The sequence below is a fragment of the Haemaphysalis longicornis genome, unplaced genomic scaffold, assembly GCF_048455015.1.
Source record: "Haemaphysalis longicornis isolate Haplotype H1 unplaced genomic scaffold, Haemaphysalis longicornis Haplotype H1 scaffold_3, whole genome shotgun sequence".
Taxonomy (NCBI): domain Eukaryota; kingdom Metazoa; phylum Arthropoda; class Arachnida; order Ixodida; family Ixodidae; genus Haemaphysalis; species Haemaphysalis longicornis.
The window spans coordinates 230,606,602-230,634,008 of NW_027526335.1; the positions used below are offsets into that span (position 1 = coordinate 230,606,602).

Here is a 27,407-nt window from a genome sequence, read left to right on the forward strand (position 1 = left end):
GTTCTCTCGTGCGCTAAGTAATAATACAGCTTACAAAGGGGTAATACAGTAATCCCTCGTTAACACGAAGTCGTAAAATCTGCTGAAAATTTCGAGATAAGCGGAGTTTCGAGTTCAGAGAAATTCCGCAAATTTGTGGCCAGGTCACTGGTAGAAGAGCTGCTGGTAACTGAATTAAGCTCCACTACACAGGAGAGCTTTCGTAACACGAATTTTTGTTATTGCGGAAGGAAGAAGTGCGTGTTGCTCGCCTGTTGCGCTTCCGCATCTGGTCCCAGAAAAGCGTTCTTGAGCTACTCAATTGTTGGTCGCCACCGCCACATTCTACCTTGTTGCTAAGCAGGCGCTGCATCTTTGTTGCGTCTGTCGCTGCAGGCACTTTGGAGGCTCCTCTTCGTCTTCATGTTCAGCTGCATCGTCCACAGCTCTCTCAACTATGTAGGCGTCCGAACGCATTCCGTTAAAGGGAACAACGACCTCTTGCAGCGTAAATTTGCCGTTCACGACCGCGTTCGGCACGTAGTGGGAGCTAAGCCACGGCCACTCGATGGAAACAAGACCTTGTTTCCCCCGAGCGGCCGTGGCCAGGCGTTAGAACGGAGACCTTATCAACTTTCTGAGCGTACTTTGCCGATTGTGTCCTTTGTGTCAACATTTCGAGATATCCGTTGTCCCCTGAAAAAATGTTTCGAGATAAAGGGGGGCAAATACTGGCGCCTATGGGAGGCGCGGCAAAAAGAAGTTTCGACTTAAACTATGTTTCGCCATATCCGAGTTCGAGTTAACGTGGGCTTACTTTATCCCTGCCCAGCATGCCATCCAACGTGGAGGTGAAGGCGCGCCTGCCCGACCGGGCCTCCCTGCTGGCGCGGGTCCGTCCCCTGGCGAGATCTCACACCACGCTGTGCCAGCGCGACACGTACTTCGGCGCCGCGCGGGGAAGGCTCAAGCTTCGCCGGCAACGGACCTCTGCAGACGGCGCCGTAGGTACCTCCTCGTAGCCTCCGACCTCGTCCTCCTGGTAGCCGATGCAGGAACCGTTAAACAAGCGGTTCCCAAGTGAGTATCCTGCGGAGTGCGCAGTCGGCCACCCGACGGATGGCCCGCTGGAGACGAGCGTGCCTTCCTGAGAAAAAAAAAAAAAACGTGGTTCATTCCTGTGTCATAGGAACCGGCAAAACACGAAAGTGAAATCTGCAGCGAAATCTGCTGCTGAGCATCATTTGCGGGTCGGCGGCTGTCTTGTGGGTGTACTTGGCGAGCGACGTCCTGCTGGCGGGTCGCTTCGGCAAAGGTGTACCGGCGCCATTTTCGTGACGGATATGACGTCAGTGAAATCTTGGGGTATCGCGGCATAAAACACTTTCGTGTTAAAACAGAACCCGAAAACGAACAGCCCTAAGTATAATGTACTGATGATTATGATGATGATTAGTGCTATTGGTTTCCCCTTTGTAGCGGGGTGATGACATGTCATCTTACCAAAAAGGTCTATATACCTATGTTTTATACTCTTGGTTTAATACTAGCGCTGCTTAGGGCAGGCACAAAAAATCTTATGAGGCACAAAATACTTTTTTTCTGTTACGGGTGGTAACTGTCCTAGGCAATATTCCCCTCTCTGCTTTTCGTCCCCTCGACAGCCTTGAAGTTAACTTCCTCTGTCCTACCCTTAAATCCTAGGGCTTCTGGAATCCGAATATTTCCCTCATGTAGATTTGGATGGATACCCTCACATTCTAACACTATGTGCCGCATAGTTTCTGTTTCTGTTCCGCAGACCACGCATACCCCATCATTTTGTGAATACTTCCCCACAAAGCGCTTAGTTCGCAAGCAACCTGCTCTAGCTCTTTTGTACTAAAGGTTGCTTCCCCGCAAGAATACCCTGTGTGCAGGGGTGCACCCTTTACAGGCCGCTTGCTTCGTTGCACTGACATCACTTCCGTGACGGATATGATGTCAGCGAAATCTTCGTGTATCCGGGAATAAAACACATTCGTGTTGAAAAAAAATAATGGGAGATCCATTGGTGGATCTATAAAAAACTCGCGATCTTAAACTTAACCCGATCGACGCGTACGCTTTGATCCGGCGTCAGACGCCCAGAGCACGGCGTTTCTCGCGAGCCCCTCGCATAGTTCGCCAACGCTCTTCAGCTGTCACGTCTGCTCGCTTCACCAGTGGCATCTGTTGCCTGTCGCTCCTTTCGCAGCCTTCCGTTGCAGTCGCTTCCTTTCCCTTTGCCGCCCGTACTGGCCGCACACTGGACTTCAAACGCGTACCAGCGCAACGCCACTACAGGCTATTGCAGTTTCACAGCTCCCCATTGCCGACCACTAGCCGCGCCGTAGGTATTCGTATGGTCGGCTAGGCCTTTCACTGTGTCGATGTCGATGGCACCAGGGGCGCTACAGTCACGATTTGCTCCACATTTCCTGCGTCGTCTGCTGCGGCCGTAACAAACGTGAATCCGAGCAGTGATATGATAGCTGCGCCGCGCCTAACTGCGCCGACAGGTAAATCCTGCTAAATCCTGCTACAAGGACTCTGAATTCAAGCAATCTGCTCCAATCTTGCGCTGAATCTAGCGTTGAAGAAGAGGGAATCTTGGAGTGTTTTCTGCTCGCGAAAACGCGCCGCGCACGCCAAAGGTGCGCTGACGCTGCGCGCGCCGCGGCCGGCGGCGGCGGGTTCAGCCGCGAAGTGGTGCTGGGAGCTCGAGCGACCGCTTCTAAGTGCTCTTTAAAATGCCGCTTAAGGCACGCACGAAGTTGGTTGTGCGGTGAAGGAGCTTATAATGTGGGTGAAAACGGTACTATAAAACATCATCCGCACCGCCAGTGAAAGCGCTCATTCATTATCTGCTGGGGTGGTAAGCCTAAACATCTCCGGGGGAGCCAGCGGCGGCTGCCTCGAGCGCTTCGAAGCTGCCCCCATGAGGCGCGCGCCTCCCCACTCCCCATTGGCGCAAATCTTGAGGCTCCTGCCACTGCCGCGTGCGACGTGCATCATCTTCTGAGCAAGGCAGAAGCTGCCGCGCGCGCGGAATCGTCGACGCGGGCGTCAGAAAATCGCACGCGCAACGCCGACGCGCATGAATCGCGTGTAAAGACGTGCCATGCGGTTCACACTTTACTATCTGCTTTGCAATAAAGCTTGGCGAGTTAGCACAGGACCGGGATAATTGGAGAATAATGGGAGAGGCCTTTGCCCTCCAGTGGGCATAGATAGGCTGGTGATGATGATAATGATGATGAAAGCTTGGCAGGAGTTCACGTGACTAGCTTCGAGCGGTCGAAATGGAGAGGGCATTGCAAGGGTAGCTAGCGGGAAAGGGGAAAGGGACGAAAGTTCAAGATGGCTTAATTTGGGGCCTGCTGTAAGCCGGCTAACTGAACAGATTTGAGCTTCGAAGGAAGTGATCTTGCCTAGGAGGAACGCTTCAGGAGCGCTTCTGGAAAGCATTTTATGATAAAACTACCTTTGCAAAGCTGCTCTTCGTGGGGAATGTGGTCGACATTTTCACTGATTTTTTTGTCTTCGTTTCAAATAAGTTAGCCGTTGGTCCACCTACTCAATGATCATCATAGGTGACCCTCTTTCACAAGCTGGGTGGGCGCTTCGTGAAGACAGTCTTATCGCTCAAGAAAACAGAGAGTTGCCGTTGTTGCAAACCTAGTCCCCTGCAAATTGGAAAGCGAGTGTAGAAGTCGGAGAGAACATGTAGCATGGTATTTCGTCTTGGGAACCCGGAGAGAAACAGACATTTAGGCTGGGCGATACAGGTTTTTACATAAAATGCGCTCAGTACATTCTGTCGCTTGTCACCGTGTTTTGTTCATTATGGGTTTATGACACGTTCTGTAGCCTACCGATTGGAATGCTACCCCGATAGTCATTTTTTTAAAACTTAAAATTCTTTCGTGATTTGTTGGCTGATGCAGTGAATGCATGTACGCACTCGCACGAACTCTTTCGGTGCTTAAGTCATAAGACATTTCATAGTGACTGCTAAAAGACATCTTTTCGGCAGAAACTCGTCTGCACCGAAGGCATTTTACGTGTTTAAACATTTCTGTGTGCCCAAGATGCTGCTTTTGGGGCTCCTCTTGGCTGTTTTGCTCCCCTTCTAGCAATATTTCTCAAATCTGAATGCTCGTTCTGGCTGCTCCAAAAGCCGATTTTGCTGCTCCAAAACCTACTATTGGCTGCTCCAAAAGCTGCTCCAAAATGACTCGACCCAATCACATCACTGGAATCGGCAGAACCAGGCCTTACTTGAGTTTGAATTCGTTGCGCCTGTAATGAATAATGGCGCATACCTGCAGAATAGTTCCAACCAGCAGTGCCTCAGTAGCCCTGAAATTGCGTTATTTAACTATGAAAACTTCGTTGTGCTTAGAAAATAAAAACGACAAATGCAGCAACACATATGCTTATTGTGTATGTGGTGCTTTATTTACATTTGAACCCTCTATGACAAAGGCAGCTTATCCTAGCCGTTTCAGCCTATGTGACAGGCCCTCCACAGTCTTTCTTTCGTGAAAAAAGAAAGTGCATGCATTTGATTACCTTCGCAGTGATGGCGTAGAGGTAGAACACCCGCCTCGCGTGCAGAAGGACCGTGGTTCGAATCCCGGTGCCGGACAACTCCAACCGGATTAAAAAAAAAATCCGCGCATTGATGGAATTTCACAAAGGGGCTTGGGGTGCGGCCTGACCCCGGCGACCATTGCCGGTAATGCACTCCCTCACCAGAGCAGGATTGGCCACCCTGGTGTAGTAACGGCCACAACCTCCTATGAATACGCCAATTAACCCTCGGCCCTCAGTCCCCAGCGGCTGCGAAGCAACTGACCACGGCGGCGGTCAGACCTGTGACGCAGCAGAGGGTGCTAAGAATCCCTGGATCCGGACAGGCCGCCAATGGAATCTGAACCTGGCAACGTTTAACGTGCGAACCTTATCTAGCGAAGCAAGTCTAGAGATGTTGTTCGAGGAATTAGAGGGCATTAAATGGGATGTAATAGGGCTTAGCGAGGTTAGGAGGGCAGGCGAAGCCTTTACGGTGCTGAAAAATGGACACGTCCTATGTTACCGTGGTCTAGAGGACAGAAGAGAACTGGGAGTGGGATTTCTAGTCAATAAAAGCATAGCTGGCAACATAGACGAACACTATAGCATTAACGAAAGGGCAGCAGGTCTTGTAATTAGGCTCAATAAGAGGTACAAGCTCAAGGTGGTGCAGGGCTACGCGCCCACATCCAGCCACGACGACCAAGCAGTGGAACGCCTCTATGAAGATGTGGAATCGGCAATGGCTAAAGCAAAAACGAAGTATACCGTAGTTATGGGGGACTTCAATGCTAAAGTAGGCAAGAATCAGGCTGGAGACAAGGCAGTTGGGAACTATGGTCTGGGCTGTAGAAATATCAGGGGGGACCTACTAGTTGAGTTTGCAGAACGGAATAACCTACGCATAATGAATACCTTCTTCTGTAAACGGGAGAGTCGGAAGTGGACCTGGAGGAGCCCGAATGGGGAGCACAAAAATGAAATAGACTTCATATTATGCGATAACCCTGGCGTCGTGCAGGATGTGGAAGTGCTCGGAAGGGTAAGGTGTAGTGACCACCGTATGGTAAGATCTCGAATTAGGCTAGATTTGAGGAGGGACCGCAACAAGCTAGTACGAAAGAAGCCGATAAATGAGCTAACACTAAGACGTAAAGTAGAAGAATTCAGGATCGCGCTGCAGAACCGATATTTCGCCCTTAACGAGGAAGCCGAGTTTACGACACAGGAAGCCAGCGACAACCCCTTACACGCATTATTACGGAGTGTGCAGTGGAAGTCGGGGGCACTATGGCTAGACAGGATACTGGTAAACTTTCTCAGGAGACGAAAGATCTAATCAGGAAACGGCAAACCATGAGCATGTCTCCCGCAGCTGACAGAATAGAACTAGCCGAGCTCTCGAAGTTAATCAATAAGCGTAAGACAGCTGACATACGGAAGTATAATATGGAGAGGATCGAATACGCTGTAAAGAACGGAGGTAGCCTGAAAGCAGTGAAGAGACGTCTTGGCGTGGGGAAAAATCAGATGTATGCACTTAAGGATAAGCAAGACAATGTCATCACAAATAGGGATAAAATAGTCACAGTGGCCGAGGAGTTCTACAGGGATCCGTACAGTAGCCGGGACATCCAGGATAATGCCGAACGAGACAGTAGTTCAGAGGAGATAGACATCCCACCAGTAACGACCGAAGAAGTAAGGAAGGCTTTGAAAGAAATGAAAGGGGGCAAAGCACCTGGTGAGGATCAGATAACAGCAGACCTCTTGAAGGATGGCGGAGAATTTGTACTTGAAAAACTGGCAAACCTGTATACGCAGTGCCTAATGACCGCAATGGTACCGGAATCTTGGAAGAACGCAAACATCATCCTAATCCATAAGAAAGCAACATGAAGGACTTGAAAAATTACAGGCCGATCAGCTTACTGTCAGTCGTCTACAAGGTATTTACCAAGGTAATCGCTAACCGAATATCTGCAACCTGAGATTTCAGTCAACCTAAAGAACAAGCAGGGTTCCGTAAAGGTTATTCAACAATGGACCATATTCACACGATCAATCAGGTGATAGAGAAGTGCGCTGAGTATACTGAACCCCTATATATAGCCTTCATAGATTATGAGAAAGCATTTGACTCGGTCGAAACCCTAGCAGTCATTCAGGCATTACGGAACCAGGGGGTAGATGAGCATTATGTAAGAATACTAGAGGACATCTATAATGGGCCAACAGCTACCATCATCCTCCATAGGGAGAGCAGTAAAATACCTATAAGGAAGGGTGTCAGACAAGGAGACACAATCTCTCCTATGTTATTCACAGCATGCTTACAAGAAGTATTCAGAACGTTGGATTGGGAACAGGTGGGAGTAAGGGTTAATGGAGAATACCTCAGTAACCTCAGATTTGCTGATGACGTGGCCTTGCTAAGTAACTCGGGGGACGAATTGCAAAGCATGCTTTCCGCACTGGGCGAACAGAGTAGAACCGTGGGCCTGAAAATTAATATGCAGAAAACTAAATTAATGATCAATAACCTGGGGACAGCACAACAGTTTGAGATAGATGGCGAGGCAGTGGAAGTGGTAAGCGAATATATATACTTAGGCCAAGTTGTGACCCCGGATCCCAACCATGAGGCAGATATAATTAGAAGGATCAGAATGGGGTGGGGTGCATATGGCAGATATTCTCAGATAATGAATAGCAGCCTACCATTGTCGCTGAAGAAGAAAGTGTATGACAGCTGCATCTTACCGGTACTCACCTACGGGGCAGAAACTTGGAGGCTTACTAAGAGGGTTCAACTTAAATTGAGAACGACTCAGCGGTCAATGGAGCGGAAAATGATAGGTGTAACATTAAGGGACAAGAAGAGAGCGGAGTGGGTCAGGGAGCAAACTGGTGTTAAAGACATATTAGTAGAAATTAAGAAGAATAAATGGACGTGGGCAGGGCATGTAATGCGAAGACAAGATAACCGCTGGTCATTAAGGGTAACAGAGTGGATCCCTAGAGAAGGTAAGCGCTGCAGGGGGCGGCAGAAAGTTAAATGGGCAGATGAGATCAAGAAGTTTGCGGGGATAAATTGGTCACAGTTGGCACAGGACCGAGGTAATTGGAGAATAATGGGAGAGGCCTTTGCCCTGCAGTGGGCGTAGATAGGCTGGTGATGGCAGTCGCAAATTAAGAGTCTCCATTACAATTTAACGCATGCACTGAAGGCTCTTCCAGACTGTCTGTCACCGTCCAGAAAGTGTCACTGAATGCCGCAGAGGCCTCAAGTGCGACGCGCACCACTTTCTCTACTTCCCTCTTATTAAGCAAAGTTGTACGCATAAAGGAAGCCTCTCGAAGGTAGCCTCTTTTGAACGGCTTCAACTCAGCCAAGCCTCTGGTTGACTAGTGTATCTTATAAGTTTGAACTGTACAGTAAAAGTTGTGAGCATATCTTTTTGTACGTTGCTGCTTGTTGTTGTTCTTCTTCTCTTTCTTACGAGCTTGCTGATAACTTGCTTAGAGGCACAATCTGTTCGGAAACAAGTTACCACTCTACTGCACGTTTCGTTAGGGTGGCGAGGCCACGCGTGCAGGAGCCTAAAACAGAAGATGCGTTCACTTTGGCTTCCGTTTCCAGACTGACTTAATTGGGAGAATCTCGAGAGAAGGAAAAAGAAGTTACATAGAAAAGAATGAGGAGGGTTGCTGGCGGCATCCACCGTAACGCAAGCGTCCTTTTCGGAGCACGCGCACGCGCACTCGCACGCACACGCACACGCACACGCACACGCACACACACACACACACACACGCACACACACACACACACACACACACACACACACACACACACACACTCTCTCTCTCTCTCTCTCTCTCTCTCTCTCTCTCTCTCTCTCTCTCTCCTCGCAGGTCGCAGCACAGCAGACATAACACTCGTGCGCCGGCGTCCTCGGGGAAACAGACGCTCTTCGATCGGCCTCCCCGAACCCCGGAGGCCGTTTCGAAGGCGCCCACGGCGGTCGCACTAGGTGTCGGGTGACGTGATTCACTGAAGGCAGGCAAGCTATGTGAACTTCGTCTGCGTGTGGTGCCGACGCTTCCTCTGTCTCGTCTCTCGCTTTGGCTGCAGCTTCTTACAACAAAATACAACAATCCCCCCCCCCCACACCGCATGAGTGTTTTCTTGCGCTCATGGTTTTTTTCTTTTTTGGGGGTTCCAAGGGATACGGCAACGTTACGGGCCGTCTGACCTCTGCTCCCCCGGGTAGCCTGAGCTTGCAAGATCGCATGAGGCCATCTCTTCCCTTGACGGTTTCCGTGATTCGACCTGTTTTCCATAGATTTTTCCATACATGCCTTTTTAGGTGATCTTCCTTTAAGAGCACCAAGTCACCAGCATGTAGGCCACTTGACACGGTAGGCTTGGTCAGGTGTGCCGATCTCAGCTTTAACAGATACTCTTTGCGCCACCTTTGCCAGAAGTTATCTCCAGCGCCGAACAAGTTGCTGGCGGCCTGGAGATGTTGCGGCCGGAAATACGATACGGCGGCAGCGTGGTGAGTTTTCGCCCCACGAGGAAGTGACCCGGCGACAGCGGTTCAGGCTCCTGAGCTTCGAAATAAACGAACGTCAATGGACGCGAGTTGATGACTGCCTCCACCTCGTTGAGAATTGTTGTCAACTCTTCAAAGTTTAGGCTGCTCCGACCCAGCACCTTGCAGAGTGACACTTTCACTGATCTCACCAGGCGCTCCCAAAATTCCACCCCACCAAGCGGCCCTTTCAACTATGTATTTCCACATCATTCTGTGGTCGGCGAAGTAAGATAGAGTTTCTTCCGACTGTAGTGAGTCGAACATCAGCTTGAGGTCTTGAGGTCAGCTTGAGATCTTTTGAATGTGAGCGCATTATCAGAGTAGACCGTAGTGCACATTCCTCGACGGGCCACGAAGCGCTTAAAGGCCAATAGAAAGGCGGTAGCCGAAAGATCACTGACAAGCTCGAGGTGCACTGCACGCGTTACGGCACATGTGAAGAGGGCGATGTAGCATGTAACATTAGCGGGCCAGCGAAGTCGACTCCAGCGACGTCAAACGGGTTCCCCTGTGTTACTCTATCGGCAGGAAGCGGTGCCACTTGCTCGGACGCCGGGGGACAACTTTGTTTCCGACACTTCAGGCACCGGTTTACAACTTTCTTCAAGACCTGCCGCCCCCTGAAGATCCAGTATGACTCTCTTAATTGAGCGAGGGTGTCCCACACGCCGGAGTGCAACAGCCGTAGGTGTTCTCTCTGTATGATCAGGGAAGTGAACATGTGGTCGCCGGGGAGCACTATTGGATGCTTCGTACTTTCGCTGTTCTGGCTGAAGTGTAATCTCCTCCCTACTCTCATGAGCCCGTCGTCATCGATGTACGGGTTAAATAGAGACAGGAGATTTCTTCGGAAGCGGTCTTTGAGTTAACAGGTTCGAGATGTCGTCGCCAAAGGCTTCTTTTTGGATGGTCGCCAACCAGTACCTTTCAGAGGTGATTATTTCTTCAGCTGTCAGTGATCCCTTCCTTTTTTCATCTTTCTGCCGGGAGTTGTCCACAAAACGGAGGACCCAAGCAGTCACTCTAAGTATCCTGTTGAACGCACTATGATCCTTGAGATTCAGGATCGGGTCATGCGATGAAGACATCACTGGCATTGCAGCCACTCTCATTTCCTCTTTGTAAGAATCCGCTTGTTGTGACGCTTGATCACCCAGCATCGGCCAGCGTGACTCATCATTAAGTAGCCACTGGGGCCCTCTCCACCATAGTGCGCTCTGCACCAACGCCGAGGGCAGAATGCCGCGTGTTAAGAGGTCCGCAGGGTTTTTCGCTCCAGGGCAATGCCCCCTATCTTCAGGGTGGGTCAGTGTTTGCAACTCTGCAACTCGGTTGGCCACGAATGGTTTCCATCGGCTGGCGGAACCCTTGATCCAGTACATAGCCACTGTAGAGTCCGTCCAGAGTCGTACCCGAGCGTGCTCCGATCGCAACGTCTTTGCGAGGTATTGGCACAGCCGCGCGCCTATTAGGGCTCCCATTTACTCGAGTCGGGGCAGAGAGAGTCGTTTCAGAGGTGCCACTCGGGTTCTGACCATTATCAAGCTGACGCCTACCTCTCCCGCCGCTGATGTAGTTAGGATGTATGCAACGGCGCCGTAGGCCTTGGGGCTTGCATCACAGAAAACGTGCAGCACTTTCTTTGTTTAATCGTCCCCGAAATCCGCGGCGATCATGCGTGGCACTGTAATATGTTGAATGAGTGGAAGTTCGCTGCACCACTGATCCCACTCGGTTTGCAAACTACTCGGCAAAGGTTAATCCCATTTAACTCCTAGCTCCCACAGTCTTTGAAACATCGCCTTAACGTTCACTGTGGTGGGTGACAGGATTCCAGATGGATCGAAAATTCTCGCTGACACTTGGAGCACAAATCTCTTGTTGTCCATTCTGGCGAAGCGAAAATCGATCAGGGCGGTCGACCTGTATTCGAACACGTCGCTTAGGGGGTTCCAGCCCACTCCCAACACCTTTGCGGCCGCACAATGTCCGAAGTGGTTGTATTGCTGTTGAACAGCACCTCCTTCCAGTGAGTTTAACAGCTCGGTGTCGTTGGACATTCACTTGTGCAGTTTCATTCTGGCTTGTCCCATGATAGTGGTTGCCTCGTGGCACAGCTTCGTCGCTTGTTCTCGGCTGTCCACTCCAGTCACGAGGTCGTCAACATAAAGGTGACTGCGAAGGATATCCGCTGTTCCGTCTTACTGCCCAGGCAGGTTTCATAGGTGATGTTGCAACGTCGCTGCCAAAAGAAACGGGCTTGAAGTTACGCCGAAGGGCACTCTGGTCATTTCGTAGGTCACGACTGGAGGAAGTTCTTCCCCGATCTTTGGCGTTCTGTTGTACCACAGGAAGCGCACCGCGCTCCTATCCGTCTTGGCCAAAGATACCTGCAAGAAAGCATTCTCTATGTCCGCAACAATAGCGATGTTATGGGTGCGGAATCTGGTCAGTACGTCAATGAGCTCAGGATTCAAATTTGGCCCACTCTCCAAAACGTCGTTCAGAGAGGGGCGATCGTTGGTGCTTGACGAGGCATCGAAAACAACCCTCAGCTTAGTTGTTTGGCTGTCATTACGTACAACAGCTTGGTGGGGCATATAGTACACCGGACTTGTACTGCCTTTGTTTTCTTTGACCTCCTCCGCGAAGCCCTTCTTAATGTAGTCACGGATGGAGGCATCGTACTCCTGCATTAGGTGCTAACTCTTGCTTAGGCGTGTTGTGAGATACTTTAGACGCCTAGCAGCACATTCTTGGTTGTCGTTCAGTTTCGTTGCTGTTGGCTTCCACGGGAACGATACTTTGTAGCGGCCGTCTTCAAACCGGACCGTTTCTTTATCATGGTGAAGAACGGCATCTTCGGGACAAACTCGTTCGGTTTCGTTGATACCAAGGTGCTCAAGCTCCCAAAAAGACCGGTGTTGTGAAGCTATCTCCGTGTCTTTCTTCACTCACGCTCGCTCTCATCACACTTGTCGCACTGCAACAAATTGCTGTAGATCGGGTCGTACCAACCTCGCCTTGCAGAGTCCACCCAAAAGCAGTGTCCAATGCGATGATCTTAGGGGCCAGTCGCCTGACCGATCCCGTGACCACTGACCTGTAGAAATCAGCCCCAATCAAGAGACCGATCCCCTCGTCACTGCGATCACCATGGGAAACGTCTGCGACTTTCTTACCTTCTAGCATTCGCAAAACGTCTGCGTCCAAGGGAGCAGGCATGAGATCTGCACATATGCAAGGCACCTCGAGAGCTTCAACCCGCACCTCTGTTCTGTCGTGCTGGCTTCGGAGCCAGAGCTCCACTCGGCGTGACTTGGTATGCCTCGCAGCCTCCGCGCCTCCGAACGCAAACATATTCAGCTCCTCTTCGTCCAGGACCTTCAACTGCAGATTCTTGGACACGTCGCTTCGTATGAATGTACGTTGCCTACCTCCATCAAGGAGAAGTCTCACCAGTGTACGCTTTTGTTGCCCCTCAGCCCAAGCCTTTTCTGTCTGAAAAAACACCTGTGACCCGTGATTACGAGCACCCAGTGACGACTGCAACACTGTCTTTGGCTCTGTCGCTGTTGTTACGGTTGTATTCTCTTTGGCCGCGTTGTCAGCGCCCGACATGTTGGGATCACCCAACGTGGTGAGATGTTTCCCCCCGCAACTTGCGCACTTCAACCACCTGGCTGTTCGGCATTCTTTAGACCTGTGTCCTCTTCTTGTGCAGTGAAAGCAACGATTGTCGCGCTTTAGAAGTTCCTGCTTTTCCGAAACCGACATCCAAGAATCGCAGCTCCCAGCGTCGTAGTTGGAAGAGTGGCAGAACACGCATCCTCTGCTGTCTTTGCCCATTACAGCGTTCAGCAAAGCAGCAGAAGGCGCATGCGATCCTTTGAAGCCACTCTTGTGTCTGTTGGGAGCACCGGGAGGGTCGCGGTGTTTGGAATCGGCTGCTTGCATCTTTTCGCGCGTTTCTACCTCTTTTCTTAGGAAAAGCAAGAATGTTTCTACCTCGCTGCCCTCTTTTTTTTCATCGTGTTTTCGGTAGTATCCGAGGCAAAGATCAGCTGGCACAGCCTTCTTGAGTACAGTCAGCAATAGCACGCCGTATGTGCCAGCACTCACTCCCAATGCGGCTAGACTTCTGACTTCCGTCTGCACTTCGTCGACGAGGCGACGCAGTTTGTCGAGGTTTCGTGCATCATGAACTGGCTTCACATAAAGCAAACGCGACATGTGCTCCTCGATTATCATTTCCTTTCGACCAAATCTTTCCTGAAGGATGGTAAGGGCTACGTCATAATTTGCCTCTGATAGGTCAAGCCCTGCTATGGCCGCCGCTGCCTTTGCTGTCATGTAGCTGTTCAGATACTTAAACTTGTCAATTTTTGACAAAGTGGGGTTGCTGTGGATAGTAGAGTTGAATTGGCTCCAAAATCCCTGCCACTTTCTCAGTTCTCCTCCAAATTTAGAAATTTCCAACTATGGGAGCCTCACGACTTGCAGGGGGAGAACCGGAGTCATGCTCGTTTCTGCCTGCTTTCTGGTATCTGTCTGCCGCGTTGCTGCAGTAGCCGTTGCCCTTTCGTTGGCGGACTTCAGATCTTTTATCGAACTTTTTACTTCGCTCTTGGCTACGATGATTTTCTCAGCGTAGGATTCAGAGCTTCTTACATCGTCTTCTAGCTCTTCCACTTCAATGATTTTATGGATTTCTTCATCCAGTTCTTCAAGAGATCTTTCTTTAAGAGAGAGAAGGTCCCAATTGGATTCCAGCTCACCGATTGATGCGGAGTCCTTCTTGTCGGCGATGTCGTTGATTAGCTTTGTTGTCGACCATCGCACCACGGTCCGCTTGCGTTTGAGGCGGCTGACGTCCATCTTTTTTGAAGTCCCTCCTCCCGGGTTTCAGCACCAGAAAATTTGTTGTTCTTCTTCTCTTTCTTACGAGCTTGCTGATAACTTGCTTAGATGCACAATCTATTCGGAAACAAGTTACCACTCTACTGCACGTATCGTTACGGGGTGGCGAGGCCACGCGTGCAGGAGTCTAAAACAGAAGATGCGTCCACTTTGGGTTCCGTTTCCAGACTGAGTTTATTGGGAGAATCTCGAGAGAAGGAAAAAGAAGTATACATAGAAAAAAATGTGGAGGGTTGCTGCAGGCATCCACCGAAACGCAATCGTCCTTTTTGGAGCGGGCGGCGTGGGAACGTCGTGTTCATTTCCTAGCGTTCACTCACTGCACGCACAAAACGCACACACGCACACACGCACACGCACACACACACACACACACACACACACACACACACACACACACACACACACACACACACACACACACACACACACACACACACACACACACACACACACACACACACACACACACACACACACACACACACACACACACTGACCTCGCAGGTCGCAACACATACATAACACCCGTGCGCCGGCTCCCCGGAGGCCGTTCCGAAGGCGCCCATGGCGGTCGCACTAGGTGTCGGGACCCAGGAGCTTTACGTGATTCACTGGAGGCAGGCAAGCTTATGTGAACTTCGTCTGCGTGTGGCGCTGACGCTTCTTCTGTCTCGTCTCTCGCGTTGGCTGCAGCTCCTTACAACAAAATACAACACTGCTTTCGCTATTTTTTATTGTACATATAACTGGCAAGGCATATAAACGACCATCTCATGGGCCGTCTCATGGGCTTCTCGTAGCCGTGGCCACATTTGTCATCGCAAAAAGTCTGATTATCATTACGTCCCAAATCTCCTTGTCTAGCTTTGCTTCTAATGCATCTTTTAGCTAAGCCGCAGTTTTCGCATTTTCCCCCGAGACTATCGCAAAGGGAGACGAGTACACCCTCACTGGTCTTATGGAATTCCTCGCAGATGGGAAAAGGGACTGTCGCGGATCGCGACGTAAGAAAGGAGCCAGACAGCCGGTCGCCCTTTCGCTGCGCTGATCACGAACCAACTGCCCCGAGCACGAGGCGCGAGCTAAGCCCGTACCCGCGTGCCCGTGCAGCCCTGCCTCTTTTATTCATTATCCACAACACACTCCCCCCGCCGCCAAGGAGCGCATGTCGCTTCCAAAGGGAGAACAAATGTACCCATGAACGATGGCTGAAAAAGGCAGTCAGAGGCGCACTGCGAATTTCAGCAGGGGAGAAACGGAACGAGTCACAGGGAAGGAAAGGTACTTGTAGAGACCATCGTGAACATGCCTGCACCCTGAGTCCGCCGACACAATGACGATGCGCCGGCAAACGGGAGGCAGGACGCAAACGCAGACCAAGGGGTTCATAACCTGTCGCCTAGTCATCCTTATCCCATTGCACCGCGGGAACAGATCCGTCACTATCATCTTACTCAGCTTGCGGCGGCCTGATTCTTTTGGTCCTGCCTACAAACGTCCTAATTGGGTGATCTTGGTGTGGCTGATGGCAACGGAGCAACGAGGTACTTCTGGTCATGGCTGGCAGCAAGATGATACCCGGTGTCTCTGTCGCCGTCCTTGTCGCCTCCCGGTTCGCCCGCACCAGGATCGTACGGGAATTCGTACGGCATCCGAAGTGCCAGGGTGACCACGCAGTAGCCAACCGCGAGCGCGCTCACCAAACGTAGACCACACGAACGATGTCCGGGAACTCTGTGTCCCGTCTGGTCACCCCCTAGCCGTCCGTAGCCACCAGGATCATAGGGAAATACCACGTACTTGCGGCCCAGTCTTCGGTTAACGGGCGCAGTCGTGTACCCCTTGCAGACATGTGCGTCGCCAGTACAGTGCGGCGTGGCTGGTAGCTGGACACCAGTGATCACTCCTTGCCGTGAGCTGCACGGATCCTGATCATGAGCTGCGCAACCGTGCGTCCGGAACGGTGATCGTGGCAGCGGATGGTGTGGCTTCCAGGAGCCTCCCAGGGGGCCGCCAAGCGCGGCAGTTGAAGCTGCCCGGTTGCCGTTCACGAGCTCGCCGCAACAAGGGTCGCCTGACGGCTCGTGAGATCCAACTCGGAAGGCCGGTGCGCCGATCAGAGTCGGGGATACCAGGAAGCGCTGACGCCTGCTGAGATTCCAACGGAGAAGCCACCGCCCGGAGCCACCCTGCCACCGTCGTGCAAGTGGGAATGGCGCCCGCTCACGACGCCCAAGAACCACGTGCTCTCTCCGCAAGGAACCCCCACGATCGGCAGCGATGTCCGATGCGTCGAGGAGCATCACGCTGGACGTGTCCGCATCACCGTACATCGTGGTCATGGGGTCCTTGGAGAGGTCAGTTCCGTGGCCGTCCTGGACGACGACGCAGTCACCGCTGGGCGGGTGGCTGGGTACACCCAGTTGTGCCTCAATAAAATCGGTCGTGCTCTCCGCTCGCCTCTCTGACGGATCAGACTCGTCGACAGCTGTGAGGACGTTCCGACGGTCAGAAACGCACGTCTCACACAGTGGGAATGTTCGCCACCTTGTCAGGCTCCGCGGCTATCCTGCTCTCACCGGAGGGCACCACGGTGTTGCCGTGCCGGGTGACGGCGGAGAAATGGTTGGTGCTCCGGTGCTCCGAGCAGCCTCTATCGAAGGAGCGGCAGATGGTCTGGCGAAGTACACCTGGGTGCGCATCGTGACGACCTTTTCGTCGAACTCGTAGCTGTCGAACAAATCGGCCTCCAGGTCGTCCAAATCAATAGTCTCCTCATATATGCGCTTATCGAGGGACTTCAACTCCTCGTACCTGCTGTCGACGGCGCGCAGGTGCGAGCGGATTTGGCCGGTCGACGTAAGCGGATCCTGTAGCAGTAACTGAATAGCAGCTACGCCCCTTGTGACGGCTTCCCTCACAATGTCACGGCGGCGGCGTAGCTCCTCCATGGCAGACGGCGCGAACGCAGGCGACCGGGTGTCCTAGGCACGAGCGGCAGAAAGGGTTCGATGACGAGGCTCGCAGAATTGGGTAGCTTCCAAGGAACAGCCTAGCGTCCTCGAAGACTGCGCCGCATCAGGTCAGGTCTGCTCGTGGGTTGTCTCCCGGGTTTAACGGCACCATGAGTGTCGCGGATCGCGACGTAAGAAAGGAGCCCGACAGCCGGTCGCCCGTTCGATGGGCTCGTCACGCGGAACTGTTCGAGCACAGGCGCGAGCTGGCCCGTGCCCCCGTTCCCGTGCAGCGGCCTCTTTATTGCTATCATCATTGCCATTCTTCAACAGGGACAGCAGCTCCGTTAATTTCGGCTGGATTAGATCATTGCAGGATGATCATCGTCACCGTCTAAGGACCGGACAAAGCCAGAAAATATCTGAAGCGAAAAACAAACGTTTATCAGCCATATCTGCATGTATGCCATGGGACTACTACAATTTTTTTTTGCAGAGAAAGATGGTTTCTGCATATACCTGTTATATAGTGTAGCTTTTAAAGTCCTCGGGAAACGTATACTCTTCGAACTCTGAGCTGTGTCGCGCATGCGCAGTTGTGTAAAAGATTTTGCCGCGTCAATTCTCCGGCCCCTTGTACACCTACCGTTGCAAAACAGGAATGAATTTTGCAAACACTGGTTTCGTTATTAGTTCCCGTTGCTTTCGTGTGAAGGCACTTCGGGAGCCATGATGAGGGTCACTATAAAGACATTCACCGGGAGGCTCCGTGGCTAAGACGTTGTGCGGCCCAACCCAAGAACGTCGGTTCGATTCCGTCCGGGACGGCTGCTTCTCTGAGAGAAAAAAACGGAAAAGCCTGTGCGTAGATATTTCAGCGCACGTTAAAGATACTCAAGTTGTCTAATTAATCCCTGGCCCTCCAGCGCGGTTGGCCTCCTTGCCCAGGTGTATCTGCGGCGCATAAAACCATCAGAGTGCGAATTTTCGGTTCCGCTCACGAAACGATTGATCACACCACGTGGAGCATCGTTAATGGTGTACTGACATACAATGTTAAAGCTGAGATAACTATGTAAAAAGCTTCCTTTGAATATGGAAATATCTCCCGGGAATTTTCAACCATAAGCGTTCAGTATCATCATCAGCAGCAGCAGCAGCATATCTACGCCCACCGCAGGACAAAGGCCTCTCCCATAATTCTCCAATTACCCCGGTCCTGTACTAACTGCGACCAATTTATCCCCGCAAACTTCTTGATCTAATTTGCCCATCTATCTTTCTGCCCCCCCCCCCCCCCCTGCAACGCTTGCCTTCTCTAGGGATCCACTCTGTTACCCTTAATGACCAACGGTTATCTTGCCTTCGCATTACATGCCCCGCCAACGTCCATTCCTTCGTCTTGATTTCTACTAATATGTCCTTAACACACGTTTGTCCCCTGACCCACTCCGCTCTCTTCTTGTCCCTTAACGTTACACCTATCATCTTCCGTTCTATTGCTCGCTGAGTCGTCCTCAATTTAAAGGGGTACTGACACAAAATTTTGAAGGTGAGATAACTTCGGAGATAGATTGGTGTGAACACACATACATCATCTGCAAAATATCAGCGGCGAATACAGCCTAGAACATATTTAAAATCAATTTTGAAGTGTACGAAACGCAACTGAGCAGCCAGCAGAGGACCTCGCGGATTCGACATCCCCTGGATATTTTGTAATAAACAGCATCCAAACACGTCACGAGTTTGTGTTTGCAGCTTCCGCACTGCCGGCGTTTTTCGCCGGCTAGCCCAGCTCGCCGCTCCAATCGGAGGGCGGAGCTTCTGCTCTCGAGAACAAACGACCCGATCGTTGGCGGCGGAGGCGCCGTGATTTCGTCGCCTCATAGGGCAGCTGGCCGCGACCAAAGTTCTACAGCGATTCCGGGCACTCTGTTCTTATTACTTTTTATTTACATTGGGCGCGAAAGCGCTCCGGAGACACGAAAAACCCACTGAGCGAGCCGCACGGGAGTTGATGATGCGATGGCGGGTTGCATTAAAAATTGTCATCTGCACCGCTTACGAGAGCGGCAATGGAATATCCGCCGCAGTGCTAAGCCGAACACATCTGTAGGCGGACCTGTAGCAAACCGGCCGGCTGCTCCCAGCGCGCGTCTTGCCACCCACTGTCTCGAGCGTCGCGCGTCGTTCTTTGGCCGCGGTAGCATTTGCACTCGCACCACCTGCGTGGCACGTCCACGGTCGCTTTTAAATGCAGAGCATTTCTTTAACTCACGATGTCACCCGGCGTTGTCAGCGTGCCTCGGCGTCCGCAACAGCTGTTCCAGGTGCGCCCTCTCCCCCACTCCTCCTCTCCCGCATCACGCTACCCTCCTCGCTCTCAACAACAGGTCCGCACCCCTCCCCCTACACTATATAAAAAAATAATACTTACCGGCGCCTGGTTTCGATCCCACGACCCTGCGGGCGGAACGCAATATGGTGCTCTACCCACTGCGCCACAAAGCCGACACGGAATGGAAGGCTACGAACGCGCCTTATATCCTTGACTCATTCAAACTACGTCAAGAAGCTGCTGTTACAACGCATTCACTACCTGTGGGCGGAACGCGAGGTACATGGTGCTCTTCCCACTGCGCCACAAAACCGACACAGAATGGGAGGCTACGAACGCGTCTTATATCCTTGACTCATTCAAACTACGTCAAGAAGCTGCTGATACAACGCATTCACTACCACCAACTCCCCAAACACTAAACGTCAACGCAATACACCCACCCCCTATGCGACGCATTTACTCGAGTTCCCCTCGCGGGGAGATGGGCCCTTTTAGGGGCGAAGCTCCTAAAGCCATGGGTCTGTCCATCCCTTGTGTCTCGTGGTACGTGACCGCCGCATGCTTTCGGAGATGTCGCAAAGTGGGCCGCGTTGCACGCGCAAGAACCGGCTGCAACCGACAGCGCAAACTCGGCACCGGGAGCGCGAACTTGTCTGTGTTCGCCAACGGAGGCGCGAGCGCACGTGCACTGCGAGGGGAGATCACGCAAGAGATCACGCCACGAACGCAGGCAGTCGTTCTCGGAGATCGAACGAGACGCAAGGACCTTTGCTCGTTTCCTCTCGTCTTGTTCGGGCACAAGTTCGCCCTAAATAAAAGTTCTTTCTTTACCGTTGTGTCCCATCCTACGTGACAAATTGTGGTGGAGGGGCGGGGTAGTCCTCGATGGCGCGGGGTCTTTCACCAGGTCTGGGCCTGGGAGCATTGACTCCGAAAATAAAAGTTGATTTGTACAATGTACGCACACAGTCTTACGTCTTTCTTAATGATGTAATGGGCGAACTTTCACGGGAGAGTTACGGTTACCGATGATCTCCCCCTCTCGAGCTTCGCCCCACTTATCATCATTCATTCCGTGGATATGGCGTGATTTTTTTTAATTAGGCGGCTCACGAGATCAGTACGTGGGGGCATTCCCAGAAACTGCCGGCGATGCGGATTCGACAGTGCTACGGCAGCTCTGCTCTGCGATATCCCTCCGACGGTCACGTGGTCAGCTTTGTTCAAACAAATTCCATCGTTTCGCGGCACCCGCTGAAACCGAAACTGCGACTGCCGCATTGAAAATGCCTCTAATTAAACAACCGTCGCACGCTGAAGGAAATGAGGTTTCTACAGGTTATAAGTAGGTCACTAGCTATACTTATCGCAACAACAAAAAAAATGCAAAATTTTTGTGTCAGTGCCCCTTTAAGTTGAACCCTTTTAGTGAGCCTCCAAGTTTCTGCCCCGTAAGTGAGTACCGGTAGTATGCAGCTGTCATACACTTTCTTCTTCAGGGAATGCCTGCCGAATGCTCTCCACCCTATTCTTATCCTTCTAATTTTCTCTGTCTCATGGTTGGGATCCGGGGTCACTACTTGACCTGAGTAGATGTATTCTCGTACCACTTCTACTGCCTTGCCACCTATCTCAAACCACTGTGCTTTTCCGGGGTTATTGATCGTTACTTTAGTTTTCTGTATATTGATTTTCAGGCCTCTGTTTGTCCAGTGCGGTAAGCATGCTTTTGCAATCCGTCCTCCTAGTTACTTAACAAGGCAACGTCATCAGGAAATCTGAGGTTACTGAGCTATTCTCCATCAGCCCTTACGCCCACCTGTTCCCAGTCCAATTTTTTTAATACTTCTTGTAAACGTGCTGTGAATAACAGTGGAAAGATTGTCTCCTTGTCTGACGCCCTTCCTTATCGGTACTTTACTGCTCTCCTTATGGAGGGCGATAATAGCTGTTTAGTATAACATGCAAATCACTTTAATATAAGCACGCCCCAGGAAGCTCAGAACGGATACCCTTTCGCATCAGCATCACCATGACGCGATGAGCGCCTCGCATGGAGGAAAGAAAAGTTTAGGAGGGAGCGTCACGTGACAATCGTGAAGCTTAGTCAAAAAATAAAAAGGAAAAACCAAAGGAAAGACCACCCTCACGTGACAATCAAGCTGCAGTTGTTTGCGCGTCACGCGCACGCCCGTCCGCGCTGCGTGCTTGCGTCTGTCGGTGCCGGTCCGTCCGGGCGTCGCGCGCGACGCAACGGGCTGATCGTGGGGCGAGGTGGTTGGACGAGAGAGGCAGAGAAAGCATTTGTGTTTATTGAGATTTCGCATCCGTCGAAGTTCACGCCGCCGTCGAAGAGTTGTGTGGCGCCGGGCAAAAGTTGAGACGACAGAGTACGACATCCGGGCCTTATATTTTATTTCACAAACACTCCGCGCTTTCACGGTTCTCATAATTTTACTTTTTCAACTCTGCCGCTCAGGCCCTATTCTAGGTAACCAACCGTTTATTGTCGAGGCTGCAATCAGTCCAGAACTCAGTCTCTCCCAGGCATTCGTTTTTCCAATATATTCCTATTGCACGGATCGAGCAGTCCTTCCTGCTCCCTGCGACGTCAGTCTGTTCTTTTCGCGCCCGCCCCCAAAATCGGTGGTTCTGCACCCTTTGTTTTCCAGTGCACTGAAGGAGACAAAAACATACCACAATTGTTGTAAGGGTTCCAGGTGCCAGCGACGCAGGATGTGTCGAACGCGGAGGGAGCGGCGGTTCCGGGAAGTGGGAAGGAATGACTCGTTAAGAGCAAGCGGCCTCTGGGTCACGCTGCTCGCGTGAGGACACATTGCCTGGGGCCGCAGCCGCGGCGTCGCGTTGTTTTGGCCCGAGTGCATGGTGCAGCCATGGGAAAACATTGGTAGCCTGGCGACTCAAATGGCATTCCGAGGGCTTGGCGGCAGCTGGCTCTGGGCCCACCGCGTTTTCGTTTAGCAGGTTGTAAAACCATTCGGTCCGTCGCGCGGCTGGAGACGGGGGAGCTCGGAGCTGTCGAGTGTGGTTAGACAGTGGCCGATTTATGGCGATAGCTTTCCTTTTGTGGGCCCGTCCACCCGCGGAGTGAAGGCGTGCGAGGGGGTTCGTGCATCGGCCCGGGATGGACGCGGGAAAATGCGACGTGTCCTTTTGTCCCTACGCGCTGTTTCTGGCCCACGGTCCAATTAACGGGGACTCGCCTGTCAACGGCGGAGAATCTTGGGGACGCGCCGGGTCGTTAAGGCGGATGGTTATGGGTTTCAGCTGGCGTGGAGTGTACTTTTGGCACTGCGCACTGAGGGGAAATGCGGCGGCGCGTGTCTGCTGCCGGTCAAGCGCGGGCGACCGAAGTGGGAACGAAGCACATGTGCTCTTTCTCGAAAAAACGGCCGGTCTGTGTGCGAGAAGTGTTCCCCCTGCAGTTTCGTGGCGGTCATATTCCGGTTTGACGCAGGAGCAAGCCACGCTGTACTTCTACGACCGGCCAGACTGCGAGGGACCCAAGCGGAGCGACTACGACTTCCTCCGCTTCTCCTCGCTCCAGGAGGCCGACGCGCTGCAGGTACGTGTCCCGCTCGAGCGCAGGAAGTGGCACAGTGCGTGCGCAGGTTCATGTTTCCGAGCTAACATGACGTGTGCCAGGCTCTGGCGTTCACTGTGCGTTGAGGTCGTGAACAATGAACGCGCAACAACTCGGCGGCAGCGCCGGGAATTCGAACAAAGAGTACGACATACCGGCAGTACAGGCTGGATCTCGTCGAGCTTCGAGGCATCGGACACGTCTGTACAAGCTATCCTTCTGTATCGTGCAAGCGGGGGGAAAGCTGTACGTAAACAAGCACTTTTACTAGTACGGGCGACAACGAATGGAGCTTGCCATGCCTGATAGCTAGACGTCCTCCCCCCGGCCCTCCGGCAGCGGGATCGTGAAGCAGGTTGCCGAAAGCGTCTTCTCTCCTGTCCATAGAAGTCTTGTTCAAAGACACACTGGAGGGATGGTGCCCCTTGGGCCGTCCCACCCACTATCGGTACTAGTCAGGTAACTTATTTCAGGCACATATCTTAGCACTGCTCAGCTTTCATCACGTAACGCATATTGCTCGTGACAGAATTTCTTCGTGCCCCCCCCCCGTATGACGACCATGATGGCTTGTGGCTTGTATGCTTCGTTATAGGTTTTTTTTAACAGCAGAGCTGTTTAGGCCGACACAAATCCGTCCGGTGGAGCCAGAAAACCCCGAACACACGTGAGCGCGTGCGTCGCGACGACCGCCCGGTGTCGTCCAGGCTTGCGTGTGGTCACTCCACATGAGGAGCTCCCGCCTTCGTCGTCGTCATCTTGTAGCGACCGGGGCGCCATTGGCCCGCCGAGCCGAAGACGATGATGACGAATCTGTCTGGCCATCCCTTCACAATGCGCACGTGGAGGTGACCACCGAACCAGGTGACGAAGTGGAGGTCTACCAAGGAGAGGACGGGAGGATCGCCGCCGGAAGATGACGAAAGGGAAAACGGCGAGTGCTGCAGAATAAAACACTGCACATACTTTGCTTTAGAAAGCCGTGCAAAATGGCTATGCACTGCTGTGGTTTGGCGGCTCCGTCTCGCCTGGGATCCGCTGTCAGTGTGGCGAAAAGCTAGATCGACCGCCAGCTCTGCTGTTTCTCTACCCTTGCGAGCTGCGCAAATTCTTTTCAAATAAGAACCACCTAGGACGGATAGTACGAAATTGGGTCAGCTGTTAATTCGAAAGCATCCAGCTGACTACTTAAGGTTCAATAACAGCGCTAAGACGGGACAAAGAAAAGGCGACACGACACGCTGACTAGCCACAAAATGTTCATTTCACCGCAGCTGAATATATACCCTTCACAGGGTGTATCTTCACAGGGTGTATGTTGGTGCGTGCGTTGCTCCTTATATCTTTTTAGCACACGTCAAAGCACGCCTTGTATGTTTTAGCGCATTATATCTTTTTAGCACACCAGGGAAACTTTCGAGGCCCACGTTATCCATACCCAAAATCACAATTTCGTCAGCATGGTGTCAATTGACTCGCCTGAAAAAGGGAATTCGTAAGTCATGGATCGTAATCTTTGCGCATGTGCATCATTTTATAGAAGTGAGTCCTTACCTTCACACTTTTAAAATTTTTGTGTGCTTTATTGTTTTATGTGTTTCCCAGGGCATGTAATCAGCTGCAGTGAAAAAAAAAAACCTTTGTTGTTAGTCAGCGCCCACTCTCGTCTCGCCTTTTCTGCGTCCCGTCTTAGCGCTGTTTAAGTATGTATCAACAAGCCCGCATTAACAATGTTTTTCAGTTAACTATGTGGCTGGAAAATCCGCCGTACTTGGCTTACGAAATGGCCGTCAGCTCAAAGAATAAAAGACAGATTAAGGAACACTCGCAGCGACGCCACGTTTGCCAGGAAGCTGAAAACGTAAGCAATTGTAAACGGAACCACTCGAGCTGAAGAGAAATCTGGGTAAGTTTGACTCTGGGTGAGACTCGAACTAAGGACTTCTTTAATACGAGACAAGCACGCAACTCCTGGACCACCACAGATTTGTTGCTGTGTGGACGATCAGCGGCCTAGCTGCGCTACAACTGACGTTACCTTGCCAACGTCGGTTTCTACACTCTCCAAGTCAGCTCTCTTAATGCACTCTGTCTCAAAGTCAGCTCTCTTTGTGCGCTCTGTCACCTCCGTGGCTCTCTGCTTTATAAAGCTGTAGACTGGGCTAGTTGGTAATTCATAGTGAACAAATGTAGCGCAGCAGAAACACAAGACACAGAAAGAATACACACGGACGAGCGCTCACTTCCAACTGATTCTTTATTCGCTAGACGGCCAATATATGTGCTTAGCCTTAGCAGAAACAAAAAAAAGACGTAGGAAACAACAACAAAACATAAAAAAAACTGACAAAGAAAGATCGAGTACACCCAACACGTCTTGCCACCACGCCTTGACAGCCAGTCTCTTGGCTCAGTCTGAGCGCCTAGGCATAGCGGGGTACCCTCGCCCATTGCTTATCTCTGTAGCTGAGACTATGCGCAGGAAACAGAAAAGTAGAGGTACTGACCGCGGGACACAAGGTCAAGCTACACCGGAAACACGTGAGAGAGTGGCTGTGATTCCGTATATGCACTCCGTGTCCCATCGCCTTAAGAAAATGCGACAACGTGTTAACGTGAAAGTTGTTTTCAGCGCTCCCGATAAGTTGTCCCGGTTGGCCAGCACCACCTGTCCCGTTAAGCGACGTGGGGTCAAATGCACTGTCAAACACAGCACACAGTTCGTAGAATGTGCTCAAAATGTAGTTTATAGAATTCCTTTGGCGTGCGGCGCGAGCTACGTGGGACAGACTGACAGATGTCTCAATGAGCGTCTACGCGAGCATGCCAATAAGGTGCGCAATGGAAAGGAAGGTTTTTTGGCACAGCATGTCAGCACGTGTAGGGATTGCACTGCGCAGCTCTCTAGCACCACAGTTGTTGAGATAATCAAGGACAAGCAAGCGCGCTTAATCAGTGAGGCAGCTCAGATGGCGCGGGAGAAAAACGACTGTGTTAGCAAACCGTCGGTTGCGTTATCTGACCGTGAATTACATTTTCTGCAATGTGATGCGATACGCGACAGGCCACTGTGATTGTGGAGATGTTTGACGCGTGTTGGGTGTACTCGATCTTTCTTTGTCAGTTTTTTTTATGTTTTGTTGTTTCTACTAAGGCTAAGCATATATATTGGCCGTCTTGTGAATAAAGAATCAGTTGGAAGTGAGCGCTCGTCCGTGTGTATTCTTTCTGTCTCTTGTGTTTCTGCTGCGCTACATTTGTTCACTCTCTGCTTTATCTCTCTCACTCTGTCACAGAGCGGCGTGACGGCGCATAATTTTTTCGGGGCGCCTAAATCTTTTTACCTGCTCTCAGTGCGAAAGCCTGGCGAACTATGAAGCTGGGTATCATTTACATACTCGTCGACACAGCAGCAACGCTCTTTTACCGTCTTTGATTTATCTTTCCCGCCGTAATCCGTCCTACTCCACCTTAACCAATTTTAATCAACCGTAAACCCTACCTTAATCAATCTTAATCCACCTTAATCTGTCCAATTCATCTTAATCTACGTTAATCTATAATACACCCTATTTTTCTCAATCCACCTTCTCCCGCCATATTCAGCCTTAATCCATGTTAATCCACATTAGCAATCATTACTATCAGTCGCCAATTAATCAATATTCTTTCTAATTCATCCATCCTAATGCACCAAAATTCGCATTATTACATCCTTATCCAGCTTAATCGCACCTTCCTAATTATTACTATCAATCACCAATCAATCACTCCTAGTTCATTTTAATCCACCTTATTTTATCCTGATTCATCCTAATCTACCTTAATCTCAGCTAAATAATCATTACCCGCAATCAGTAATCAATTATTGCTTAACTTTGGTTATCACTAATCATCTCTGATACACGGCTGGCATGCTTTAGTTCGCTGCCGGCCTTCCTTGGTTCACTTGGGTTGTGCATAATTCGGGTCGACGCCGGGGTCATTCGAGGTCCCCGTTCTTGTGAGACATGTAAAGTAATGCACGTACACCACAAATCTCGCCAGCAGTCTCGCTTGTCCTGCAGCTTCTGTGGGGAATTTTGCAACAGGAGGCTGCAGCGAGTCTGATGTCGATGCTGTAGTCCATATAATCGACATCGGGGAAAGCGTCGTCAGCAAGCCTAGCCGAAAGGAACGCTTTAGCGCCCTCGTCCCGTAATAATGTGCTGGAGCCTTGTGATTTTGCGGAAGTTTCGCAGTCATTCGGAGTCTCTTCACCCGGTTGAATTACTTTGAAGTTCTTCCCATCACCCCTCTTGAGCCTTGGCAGATCGTTTGCCAAGCCAGGCTCGCTGCCAGGCTGACTTCTCCTCAGCGTAAACAGCAACAGCGTCAGTGTGTGCTGCCCCATGCGCGGA

The 27,407-nt window shown here is 51.4% G+C and overlaps 1 protein-coding gene across 2 annotated transcripts in view; it reads left to right on the forward strand.

Annotated features, from left to right (window-relative positions):
- LOC144173745 (uncharacterized) overlaps positions 1-27,407 on the forward strand; it is a 95,686-nt gene that overhangs the window by 55,037 nt on the left and 13,242 nt on the right. For both annotated transcript variants that reach the window (XM_077702032.1, XM_077702033.1), the window contains exons 2-3: positions 812-983; positions 22,882-22,989. In XM_077702032.1, the coding sequence (XP_077558158.1) occupies positions 813-983; positions 22,882-22,989 (279 nt within the window). In that variant the 5' untranslated portion in view covers position 812. The remainder of the gene's footprint in view (positions 1-811; positions 984-22,881; positions 22,990-27,407) is intronic.